This window comes from Lonchura striata, chromosome 31 (genome assembly GCF_046129695.1).
Source record: "Lonchura striata isolate bLonStr1 chromosome 31, bLonStr1.mat, whole genome shotgun sequence".
Lineage (NCBI taxonomy): Eukaryota > Metazoa > Chordata > Aves > Passeriformes > Estrildidae > Lonchura > Lonchura striata.
The window spans coordinates 1,083,033-1,095,215 of record NC_134633.1 but is presented as its reverse complement, the minus strand read 5'-3'; the positions used below and the strand labels follow the sequence as shown (position 1 = coordinate 1,095,215).

The following is a 12,183-nucleotide window of genomic DNA, read 5'->3' as shown; positions in this document are numbered from 1 at the left end:
CTTACCTTAATTTTAGTTATTCTGCTGAACAGACTGGAGGGAGCAGCCTGCAGAAACTTGAAAGCACAGGGTTGCTACCGTCTCCCTGGCTCCCTCCAATCTTTTTAGTACCCTTGAACCTTCCTGCTGCCTTCTTCCTTGCTTAAGTTAAAAGCGATTGACATTCACATATACTTCCGAGGGGTTGAGTAGTCCCCACAAAACTGTATATTAATTTATTATAATTTAGAATTATAAGCGGAGATTTTAATTAATATTTTTCGAAGTTTTAATGAGTTTTAAAGAATAAGTTTATTGAACTACTCTTTAGACCTTGGTTATAATTTTCTTGCAAAGGGCCCTGCAGAAGGATGATACTCAAGGTTTGATAATAAAAAGTAGACTCAGCCATTAGCCACCTATCAAGTCACCAGAGAAGAAAGTCTACAGCCAAGTGGAGTGACTGGCCTTTTGTTATTTTACAATTGTTTTAATAAAATGAAATTTTAATGGTTAAACACCACAGTAACCAAGAGCCAGTTTATTCTCAGATTCAATTGTTTAGATATGGTTCCTGGTTACTGCAAATATTGAGTTCCTTTAAGCTTGCCTCTTCTAGAGTTTCCTCATTTAAGATTTATTTCATGTCACTTCCTTAAAGCTTATCTTTGTAAATTAATAATTTTAAGTTGAGGTATTGTTCAGTTGGTAATTAGCAAAATGGGTAAAGGCACAAAAAAGGAGAAAACATCAGGCGGAAAGTCAAACTGGTAAAACCATTTCAACATTCAGTGACTGTGCCTTACAAGCTAATTGACATTTAGAAGTAAGTCCCTCTGCATGTCATAATGACTTTAATGATTTCATGCGTTTTATAATGAGTTTATTAAGTGAAGAAGAGTCTTCCCTTATATGTTATATCAATGATTAGTTAATCCTTTCTCTAATAGTTTCTGAATTTCCTCTGTCATTTTAGTAACTTGTTGTATGTTATGAAAGCATTGTATTTGTTATATGAATTTGTATGGTTATATTTATACCCTTTCTTAATTTGTTTAAACCCCAGAACTCACCCGTCTTTTTTTTAAAAGGAAAGGGGGAGATGTTGTGCTGTTCTGGTTTGAAAGCAAAACCAGTGAGAGACTCCAAGTCAGAAATACAATTTATTGGGAAAAGGGAAAAAGACAAAAATGCATGCAATGATACAAAAGGAAGACCACTGAAAAAGTCAGAATACAACCTGACACCCCTCTTGGCCAGCGTGCTGGTAGCAGTCCAAATTGGAGTGGCTGCAGTCCTCTTGGAATGGCAGATGTGGTTGCTGTGTCTTCTTGCAAACCTGTGGAAAGGCTGCCTCTCTGTCTAGAAATCCCCGGATTTATCCAGGTGGGAATGCCTAGCTCCTCCCCCTAGGCAGAGCATCTCACAATGGGCTGATGTTATTCTGAGTCATGAGGTGTGTCCTTAATCACCTGTTAAACAGAAGTGGCTCCTGGAGAGTGTTATCTCTGAGTCATGTGTCAAGACATTGATGGGCCTGTTAACAGGAGATAAGGAAAACTGCCCAGAGGCAACTGCTATTCAGATGGTAACAGGAAACATCTTGGTGCTTCAATTTGGACCGCTGTGTTTTGCTGTAAGTTCTCGTTTGCCCACTATTCTCCTCCCTAATCTCCCCTCCCAAGTTGTCAATCCTCCCTAGGCCTACCCCTTTCTCCAGAATATTCCTTGTCAATCCCTCAGAACTCGATACACCATTTTTTTCTTTGTACTGCTCCCCTCCCCTGTTTTCCCTGATAGATATATAGAATATTAGTCCTGCCTTAGATTGGTTGGTTGTCCTGTATCACGCCCCCTAAGTTGTTGTGTAAAAACCTCTGTATACCTCCTAAGTCTTGTCTTGGGTTTGGTCTTGGATCCTCGTGTCATCCATCTAATGAATCAACCCAGTTCTACCCAAGACCCGTGCCACTCTTTTCTGTTCCTGTGCCGTCCAAGGATAACTGGGATTTGCAGAGCTCACAGGGGGTATGTCGCATCCCTGTTGCTGTTGACACTAAGCGCTCCACCAACACCCAGCACGCTGCGACACAGACACCGCAACACCAGCTCCCATATTTTTGCCTGAGAGCCCCCCTTACTTTCAAATTTATAATGATTTGCAGGGAGGGAGTTTACATTTTTTTCTGTTTCAGGGGAGGCTCAGACACCTGCCTTTACAAACGAAGACAGACTGTCCCTCTCCCAGTGCCACCATTTCTGTCTCACTGTCACCGCACCAGTGCTCCCAGTTCCATCCATCCAAGCACCCTCCCACTTGCTCCCAGCCCACCCAGGACTCCCAAACCCTCTCCCAGTCCCTTCCCAGCCCCACCAGGACTCACCCAGAGCCCTCCCAGTCTCTTCCCAGCACAACCAACCTCATCCCAACCTCTGCTTTTCCATCCCCAATCTCCTTCCAGCTCCTCCAGGCTCTCTCTGATCCCTCCCAGTCACACCCAGCACCCCCAAACTTCCTCCCAGTGCCCATCAGGACCCCTGGAACCCCATCCTACCCTCCCCAGTATCCTTCAAACCCCTTCTCAGCCCTTCCAGACCCCAAAGCCCCTCTTCCAGTTTAAACCAGGCTCTTTCCAACTCCCTCCCAGTAAGTCCCAGCACACCCCAATCCCCCTCCCAGTCCCCCCAGTGCCTCTCCCTCTGTCCCTGGTGCTGTGGGGACCGGGCTGTGCCCCAGTGCTGGCTCAGGGGTGCTCCAGGATGACGTGCTCCACCTGGCAGCTGCAGGTGACCCCGCCCTGGGAGTGGGGGGGTTTCCAGCAGCACGAGGAGCTAGTGGATCCAGTCCCTGTTGGGGACCACGTTGGTGGCCACCACAGAGAGCTCCTATTGGCCCTGGAACCACCTCAGCTGGATGTGTGCAGGGTAGAAATCCATCATGGGGCAGAGCAGGTGGCCAGGGTTGTGCTGGGAGCTTGAGGGGCCCAGCAAGATTGACACAGTGGGATGGGCCCTGGGAGAGTTTGGGAACACACTGGGATCAGCTGCGGGGAACTGGGGGAGATGGGAGAGGGCTGGTGTGGCATTGAGAGGGACCGGGAATGAAATTGGATAGGGTGGGGGGAGACAGGAAGAGAGGGGAGGTCTGGGATTGGACTGAAAAGGATTTTCAATGGACTGGGAGGGACTGGGAGGGCACTGGGAGAGAGTGGAGGTCTGGGAGTGGAGTTACAAGGAATGGGATATACTTGGAATGGAATGGCTTTGGACTGAGAGGAATTGGGAGTGACTCTGGGGAGGGACTGTGATGACTCTGGGAGAGACTGGGATGGACTGGGAGAACCACCAAAGTCATTTGGGGTGAGGGGGCAGCAGGCCACATAAGGTGGGCTGTATGCAGTGGGTCAACTCCCAGAGAGCTTTTGAGGGGCTCCAGGGTCATTCCCAGGGCAGGGCCCGAGGGGACATGCTCTGCCACATGCTCACCTCAGTGGACACTTTGTACTCGTGCTAGCAGTGCCTGTCCACTGCAGCCAGTCTGTGCTCCATCCATTCCAGGTTGCTGTTCCAGTACCTGCCAAAGTTCTCCCCAGAGGAGGTATCCCCCACATACAGCCCCACGTCACCACCCAGGTGCAGGAGTTGCTCCCACTTGTAGATGTTCCTCTGCACCAACCTCACCTGCTTAGTGCCGTTAATGAAGTGACACCCGGACTTAACCATCTCCTGGAACAGCCCTGCGTGTGCAGGACACAGCTCCGGGGGTGCCCCCCGCAGCAGCCCAGAGGAGCCAAGAGTCCTGAGGCAACCCTGACTCTGCAGCCCAAGTGCCACATGACCACCAACGGACCTTTCTTCACATGGTCCCAGTTCCTCTCTTCCACCCTTCTCCATATTTTCCTCCCACTTTCCCAGACCTCCCCAAACACCACCTCCCCCCAACATCTGTTTGGTGGTCCCATCTCCCCATTTCCCTTTCTCTACACACTGTCCCAGCACTTCCCCTCCTGCTCACCTGGGAGCCCTGTGCCCCCAGCCAGAGGGGCTCCAGTGCGGTGGTGTGTTTTTATTTTATTTGATATTTGTTCAGTGTCTGTTCACCCCCCAACCCCCCAATCTCCTCCTCTCCCCAGCTGTCAATCTCCCCAAGCTCTTCCCTAACCCACTCCTCTCCAAGTTGTCAATCCTCCCTTTCCCTGCCCCTTTCCCCAGAACATTCCCTGTCATTCCTCTCAGCCTCCTCCCCTGCTTCCAGACCATTCCCTGTCTATTTAGTGAGGCTCAACACCCTATTGGTTACTTTGTGTTACTCCACTCCCCCGTTTCCCCTGATTGGTTTGTGCTATGTTAGTCCTGCCTTAAACTCCTCCCCAGCCCTACCCTCATTGGTTGCTGTTCCTACTCCCCTCCTCTTGAGTTCTGTATAAAACCTTTGTTCACCCTCTCCACAAGGTCTTGGGGCTCACCGAATAAATCCATCTTGTTCACCCCCAAGTCCCGTGTCGCCTCCCTCTGTTCCCGCGCCACCGACTGGGACAGCAGAGCACCCCGGGGGGAGCGGCCGCCCGTTCTCTTCCCTCTCACCGCCCAGCACGCCACCGCTCGGGGTATCGCGGCGAGGGGGGGCGCATGCCGCGCCGCGACACTCCAGTGCCGCCAGCAGGGCCCCAGCTGCCGCCACACACCCCATGGCAAGGGCTGGGCAGGGTCTGACACCTCCCCCTCCCCAAATTCCCCTGGTGGGGGGCCCCGGGGGCGAGGGCGGGGCACAGGTGGAGTCCAGGTGAGGAGCTCTAGGCGCTGCGGGTCTGCCGGCAACTGAGGCGTCATCAGCGCTGTGCGCTCTGATTGGCTCAATTATTACAGTGCCTTCTCTGATTGCCTGAAGAGAGGCCCGGGAGTGCAGAGAAGGAACGGGACAGATCCCACTGGGGCAACAGACCCAGCCTGGGCACAGGGAGGGAATTTATTACCAACCAAACCACAGCAGCACAAGGAGAAGGGAAAGAAATCCCTCCAGCACCTTCCCCCCACCCAACGGGGATCACCCACAACAGGGTTATCCACTATGGAGAGACGGGGACATCTGAGTTTAGACCAAAGCCAATTTTATTGTGTGGAGCAGGTGTTTATACAGCGATTTACTGGTATATTGCTTATATAGGGCTCTGTTTTTGATAACAATTTCCCATTGGTTGCACATTCTTCGTGACATCAGGTCACCTGGGAAACTTATCACAAAGTCTCACACCATTTTGCCTGGCCACTTCTTGCCCAGGGAGACTTAAACTGTGTCTGTGTCTCCCACAGTTTCTGCTCAGTCAGGCCTCAGATATAGGGCCCCTTTATCAGCTCCATTGCTTTCCTCTCTGTTTCATTCCCCATACAGAGGCACCAGGGCTCTGCCCAACGGGGGTCACTGGGGATCATCCAGCCCGGATCCGCCCATGGGGGATGGAGCTGCAGCAGCGCACCAAGATCTTCCCTCACTCTCTTCCTTCACTACAAGCTCTTCCCTCATTCTCTTCCCTCACTCCAAGCTCTTCCCTCACTCGGGGCTCTCACAGGGCTTCCCTTAGTGGTGCATCTGTTGTAGTCTGGTCAAGGCTGAGTTCCTGGAGAAGCTCTCTCCGCACTCCCCACACTCACCCCGGTGTGGATGTGACGGTGGATGGTGAGGTTGGAGTTTCGCTTGAAGCCCTTCCCACAGTCGGGGCAGCGGTAGGGCCTCTCCTCTGTGTGAATCCGCTCATGTAGGAGGACACTGGAGCTGGTATGAAACCTCTTTCCACACTGGGGACATGCGTAGGGCCTCTCCCCGGTGTGGATGCGCTGGTGTGTTCTCAGGTCTGAGCTCCACCCAAAGCTCTTCCCACATTCCAAGCAGGTGTAGGGCCGTTCCCCAGTGTGGATCACCTGGTGCCGGATCAGCTCAGAGCTGTTTCTAAAGCCCTTCCCACACTTCCCGCATTCGTAGGGCCTCTCCCCAGTGTGGATCCTTTGGTGCCGAATCAGGTGGGAGCTCCGGATGAAACCCTGCCCACATTCCAAGCACTCATAGGGCCGTTCCCCAGTGTGGATCACCTGGTGCTGGAATAGGCTAGAGATGTCTCTGAAGCTCTTCCCACACTCCCCACACTTGTAGGGCCGTTCCCCAGAGTGGATCCCATGGTGCCGGATCAAGTTGGAGAAACGGCTGAAACCCTGCCCACATTCCAAGCACTCATAGGGCCGTTCCCCAGTGTGGATTACCTGGTGCTGGATCAGGCCGGAGCTCTGGCTGAAACCCTTCCCACATTCCAAGCACTCAAAGGGCCGTTCCCCAGTGTGGATCCTCTGGTGACGGATCAGATTTGAGCTCTGGCTGAAACTTTTCCCACATTCCAAGCACTCATAGGGCCGTTCCCCAGTGTGAATCCTCCGGTGCTGGATCAGGTGGGAACTCTGGCTGAAACCTTGCCCACATTCCAAGCACTTGTGGGGCTTCTCCCTGCCATGAGGCTTCTCCACCAGCTCTGGCTGGATCTCTGCCTGCCTTCCAGGCTCAGGGGAGCTCTTTCCTCCCTGCAGCTCCCTGGGCTGGGTTTGCAGCTCCACATGAGGGATCTCCGGGGCTTTTCCTCTTCCTCCATCCATCCACGCCCTGGAAATGAAAAATCCTGGTTTGGGGGAAAAAACAAGAGGAGAGCATCTTGGATTGGGCATCCCTCCTTGCCCAAGTTCATCTCAGTGTAGTAGATAGGGACAGGCGAACAGAAGATTTTGGGATGTGACGGAAAGCAAGACCCTTCCCCCCCCACCCTGCAACACGTTATCTATTACCCCCAGAACATGTAACTACACCTAACCCAGTAGTTTTCCATTCCTCACTAACCCTAGAGACCCTACCAACCCCCGCTGACGTAGCAAAGTCCCCCTAGGCTATATAACCCCATGAGATAAGATAATAAAGGCCATTTGACCATCCACCACATTGGTGTTAGCGCGTGTTAGTGGCCCAAGTGGCCTGTGTGAGACCAGGCTGCCATGCTGTTCCTTGCAACCAGGTCGCCTTGCCTCCCCTGAAGGCAACATATCTAGTGCCGAAACCCGGGAAGATTCACTCGGGTAGCGGGAGTCACCTGGACAGAAGACAGCGGCCAGGGCGGTGAGACCATATCCTCGGCGAGGGAGAGGTCCCTGGACCCGCGATCGTCATGGACGCCATCGCAAGGGTCGTGAGTGTGATTCATAAGCAGTGGGGTATTGAGTGCAAGCTCAAAGATTTTTATCTTGCTTTAGCAAGGGTGCTTGAGCTTGGGGCAATTGAACGCCCCGTGGATGTATTACATCCGGAGATATGGGAGAAATGCACAGCCACGCTGGCCGAGGACAAGAAATCCTCAGGCAGTGGCAGAAGCCTTAAGGCATGGGGCAAAGTAGAAAAAGCCCTGTGCGCAGCATTAGAAGATCAAGAGGCATGGAGCGCGGCGCACACGTGTTTGTTGGTTACACCCAAGATAGGGGTAGGAGCGACAACGCAAACCGCCCCTGAAGGCGATCCGCCCGGGAGCGGGGATCCGGGGGGGCCCGGCGCGCCACCCCCCTCCCTGGGCCAGAGCCCAAAGCTCCCCGCGGAACCTTCCCAAAAATCCGCGGGTTCCCCATCCATCCCGCCGCCGCTGGTCAGCGACCCGTTGCCGGAGGTGCAGCAGCACGCGGAATCCTTTTGGCAGAGGCTGGCAAAGGAAGCCAGAGATGCAGAAACTGCAGCTTGGGAAGAGATCTGACCCGCGCCACCCCCGTACCCCGTTCAAATTGGCGCCAGCGGCCAAGGAGAGGGGCGGGGCGCGGGCGGTCTCGGCGGGAAAAGCCCAGAGGCGCAGGGTTTTACGAATGCGCGTATGTGGGAGAAAGAGGAGGAGAGCGGCAGAGGGCACGGAGCCAATCGGCAGCCGCGCCTGACACTGCTACCAGTTAAGGGAGAAACTTCCCCCTGCAGGAGGCAGGGCAAGCCCAGGGGGCGGGAGCAGTGCCACCCCCGGGCGGAGGGGCGAGGTCGGAGCCGGACAAAAAGGCACCGAGCCCTGGAAATGCGCTGGCATTCGACTTCCGACTCGGAGTCCAACAGCAGCTCCGGCAGCTCGGAAGAGCTGACGGAAGCCGGCTGGGACTCTGAGACGGAGGAAACAGAGCCAACGCAATTTAAAACAAAACTGAGTAAAGCTTTAAGCCGCACCGAAAAGCAACCACAATACAAACCAGCACAGTTTACCGACTGGGGAAAAATAAGAATAGCCTGTGCTGAATGGTCCCCAGCAGCTGCCATCCAAGCCTTCCTGGTGAGGATCACCGGTCCGGGAGGGAACCAGCAGAGGGTATATACCCCGGTAAACCCAAAAGATGTACAGTCAATTGTCAAAGCCATTGCAGAAAAAGGAATCAATTTGGCCATGGTCTCTTTGGTAATGACAACTTGCTTCCCTTTGATATCAAACTAATAGGTCGCACGATACTTGATGGTGCAGGAATGATCGTGTTTAGACATGAATGGGAGGATAATTGTACAAAGCTACTAGCCCAAGCATCTGGTGCGAGGCAACCACTACACGGATCGAGTTTATCCAGGCTTATAGGAAAGCACAATATGATCACACCTCTGCAACAAGCCATGCAGATGCAGGCTGAGGAGGTCAGAGCGACCACTCGGGCTGCTAGGGAGGCTATCTGCGCAGCTTCTTGGGTTGTGGCCAAGCCGTTGCCATGGTCCACCGTGAGGCAGGCAGAGAGCAAAAGCTTCACACAGTTTGTGGATCGCCTGCAGGCAGCGATAGACTCCTCTACCCTGCCGGCAGAGGCAAAGGGCCCCGTGGTAGCTGACTGCTTGCGCCAGCAGTGCAACTCTGTCACCAAGGATATCTTATGCTCCCTGCCAGCTGGAGCCAGCCTGGCCGACATGATCAGACATGTAGTGAGGGAAGAGCATCTTACACCCATTCAGGCAGCTTGACCAGTGCCATGGCATGTTTCAAGTGTGGGGAGGCAAGTCACATCGCGGTGAGCTGTCCCCAGCCAGCACAGCAGCCCGCGGCGCCTCCACCCCAAGCGTACCCAAGAGGAGCCTGTTGGAGCTGCGGGAGGAAGGGGCACCTTGCTAAGGAATGCAGGTCCCAGCCCCAGGGAAACGGGAAAGGGAGGGGGCGCGCAGGCCGCACTCAGCCTCCTCCCACCGCGAATGCAAGGCGGCCCATCTATGCCAACCCCCAGTGGGGCGGGGCGCCCTTATACCCCATACCCCACAGGAGGCAGCCAGCTTCGTACCCCCGCCAGCGACACAATTGCAGAATTTCGCAACACAGCCTGCAGTACATTCACACCCACTACCACCGCAAGCAGCGCCTGTGCCGCAGGGCCAGCAGGAGACGCCCCAGAGCGGGACCCCTGGGTGGCCCTGGCCATGAAAATAGGGAAGGAGCCCCTGAAGGTGTGGGGGACATGTCGCCTTTATGGCAGCCAGGACCCCCACGTAATAGGGCTTCAGTTTTGGGCAGACACAGGAGCACACTGCTCGATTTTTCCCCAGGCACTGTGGCCCCGACACTGGCAATGCAAAGAAGTCCCCCCAGTGAACGGAGTGGGAGGGCCGTCCCGAGCTTGGAAAAGCACCCAATTGGTAGCTATAACACATCATACAAAAAAGGGACCAGAACAAACAGTAGCAATTCACCCCTACATTTTGCAAAACTCTCCACCCCTGATAGGAAGGGACATCCCCGCTATGTTAGGAGTCAGGATTACAAATTTATAATGAGGGCCACTGCCGTACACCCACTGCTGCCAATCAAACTGACTTGGAAATCACCAGACCCCATATGGGTCAAGCAGTGGCCCCTGTCAAAGCCTCGAATGGCAGCCTTGCTGGAACTGGTTAACCGCAAGCTGCAAAAGGGTCACATAGAACCCTCCACCAGCCTGTGGAACACCCCCGTATTTGTAATCCCCAAGAGATCTGGAGAAGGTTATCGTCTCATCCACGACCTGAGGGAGGTGAACAAGATAATCCAGCCCATGGGTCCAGTTCAGACACTGCTGCCTGCGAACTCAGCCATCCCCGAAGGGCAGCCATGTGCGGTGCTGGACATCAAGGACTGTTTCTTTTCGATACCCCTGCATGCTGAGGACAAAGAACGATTCGCCTTTTCTGTCGTGTTCCTAAACGGCGAGCGACCTAACCTCTGCTTCCAATGGAAGGTGCTACCGCAAGGTCTTGTGGACAGCCTGACCATATGCCAGATCACCCTGGACAGGGCACTGATGCCAGTCCGACATTCCCACCCTGCTGCAACCATCATTCAGTACATGGACAACATGCTCGTTGCCGCACCATCAGCAAGCCAAGTGGATCACCTAGTGTCCACAATCATAGAAACTCTCCAGGCCAACAGCTTTGAGATCGCGAACACGAAGATCAAGAGAGGACCGTGCATGACCTTCCTGAGAGTGGGGATCACAAATTCCTACATGACCCCCCCCAGGGTGAAGGTCCGCCAAGACATCAAGACAGTCCATGACATGCAGCGCCTTGTGGGATCTCTGCAGTGGCTCCGCAATGTCATCCTAGTTCCTCCAGAGGTCATGGACCCCTTGTATGACCTCCTGAAAGGAAAACACCCCTGGGACCCCAAGGAGCTGACACCACAAGCAACAGATTCTCTCGACTTCATTGAACGTCAGATGTCCACTGGCACACTTGCCAGGTGGAACCCAAGCGTACTGCTAGATTTATATGTCCACTTCACGCAGAAGGGAGGCGTGGGAGCACTGGCCCAAGGACCTTCCGAAAAATCCCAGCCGATCCAATGGGTGGTCCTTGGAAGACCAACTCGTGCATTTTCCTCAGGAATTGAATGCGTTGCTAACCTCATCATGAAAGGCAGGAAACTCACTCTGAGACACCTGGGGACTGAGCCAGCAAGAATCCACCTCCCTTTCCTCAAGCGACCAACCATGGAGTCAACCGCGATATCGGAGCACCTGGCCCTTGCTCTCATTGGCTTCGGAGGAAAAATCTCCTAAGCCACCAGACCACCTTGGACCCAGCTACTGACCATTGTCGACATAGACATGCCACCAAAGGTCGTGGACCGACCACAGCCAGGACTGATGGTCTTCACAGACACCTCCTCCACGACTTCTACTGCAGCAACAGTGTAGCAGGTAGGAGAAACATGGCATTGCGTCAAAACTTGTGACCCCACGCTGTCAGTGCAACAGCTAGAAGTAGCAGTAGTGGTCTTGGCGTGCGGACTCTTCCAAGATGAACACCTCAACATCGTGACAGACTCTATATTCATGGCAAAGCTTTGCCTAGCCATATCAAGACCAGGTGTGTCAACATCTGCAGTGGCCTCAATGCTTGAAGAGGCGCTCTCCTCACGACAGGGCACCGTGTCTGTCATTCACATCAACAGCCACAACCCAGTCAAGGGCTTCTTCCAGACTGGCAATGACAAAGCAGATGCTGCAGCGAAGGGAGTGTGGACATTGCAGGAAGCTCGTTAACTGCATGGGTCACTCCACATCGGAGCCAAAGCACTGGTGAAAAGATGCAGGATCTCGACAGCAGACGCAAGACACGTAGTGGCCACTTGCCCTCACTGCCAGAAGTCACCCCTATGGACCGGTGAGGTCAACCCAAGAGGTCTCAAGGCCTCAGAAATCTGGCAGTTGGACTTCACCTTTTGCGAACTGCTGAAGCCCCGAGCATGGCTTGCAGTGACAGTAGACACTTACAGTGGAGTGATCGTGGCAACACAGCACCTCAAATCCAACTCTAATGCCACAATCCAGCACTGGCTGACAGTTATGGCATGGCTTGGTATCCCCAAGCAAATTAAAACTGACAATGCTTCCAATTTTATCTCCAAATCAGTGCAAAAATTCGCCTCGGTGTGGGGCATCACCTTAGTACAGGGGATCCCATATAACAGCACCGGACAGGCCGTTGTTGAGCAAGCAAATCAGACCCTAAAAGCCAAGTTAGAAGTATTGGCAAAGGCAGAGGGCTTTGCCAATTACATTCCCTCAAGAGACCAAACGCGCATGCTGGCAACTGCGTTGCTAGCACTGAACCAATTCCCCAGGGGAGATGAGACAAATAGTCCCATTCGAAAGCACTGGGCCACCTGGACACTAGAAGAGGGCCCTCAGGTCATTATCAAAAAC

The 12,183-nt window shown here is 53.6% G+C and overlaps 1 protein-coding gene across 1 annotated transcript in view; it reads right to left on the bottom strand.

Annotated features, from left to right (window-relative positions):
* Window positions 1-5,070: 5,070 nt before the first annotated feature.
* Window positions 5,071-12,183, bottom strand: part of LOC110480643 (uncharacterized) — a 31,004-nt gene continuing 23,891 nt past the window's right edge. The window contains 2 exon segments of the mRNA XM_077789143.1: window positions 5,071-5,628; window positions 5,631-6,638. Coding sequence (XP_077645269.1) covers window positions 5,555-5,628; window positions 5,631-6,615 — 1,059 coding nt within the window. The 5' untranslated portion in view covers window positions 6,616-6,638 and the 3' untranslated portion in view covers window positions 5,071-5,554.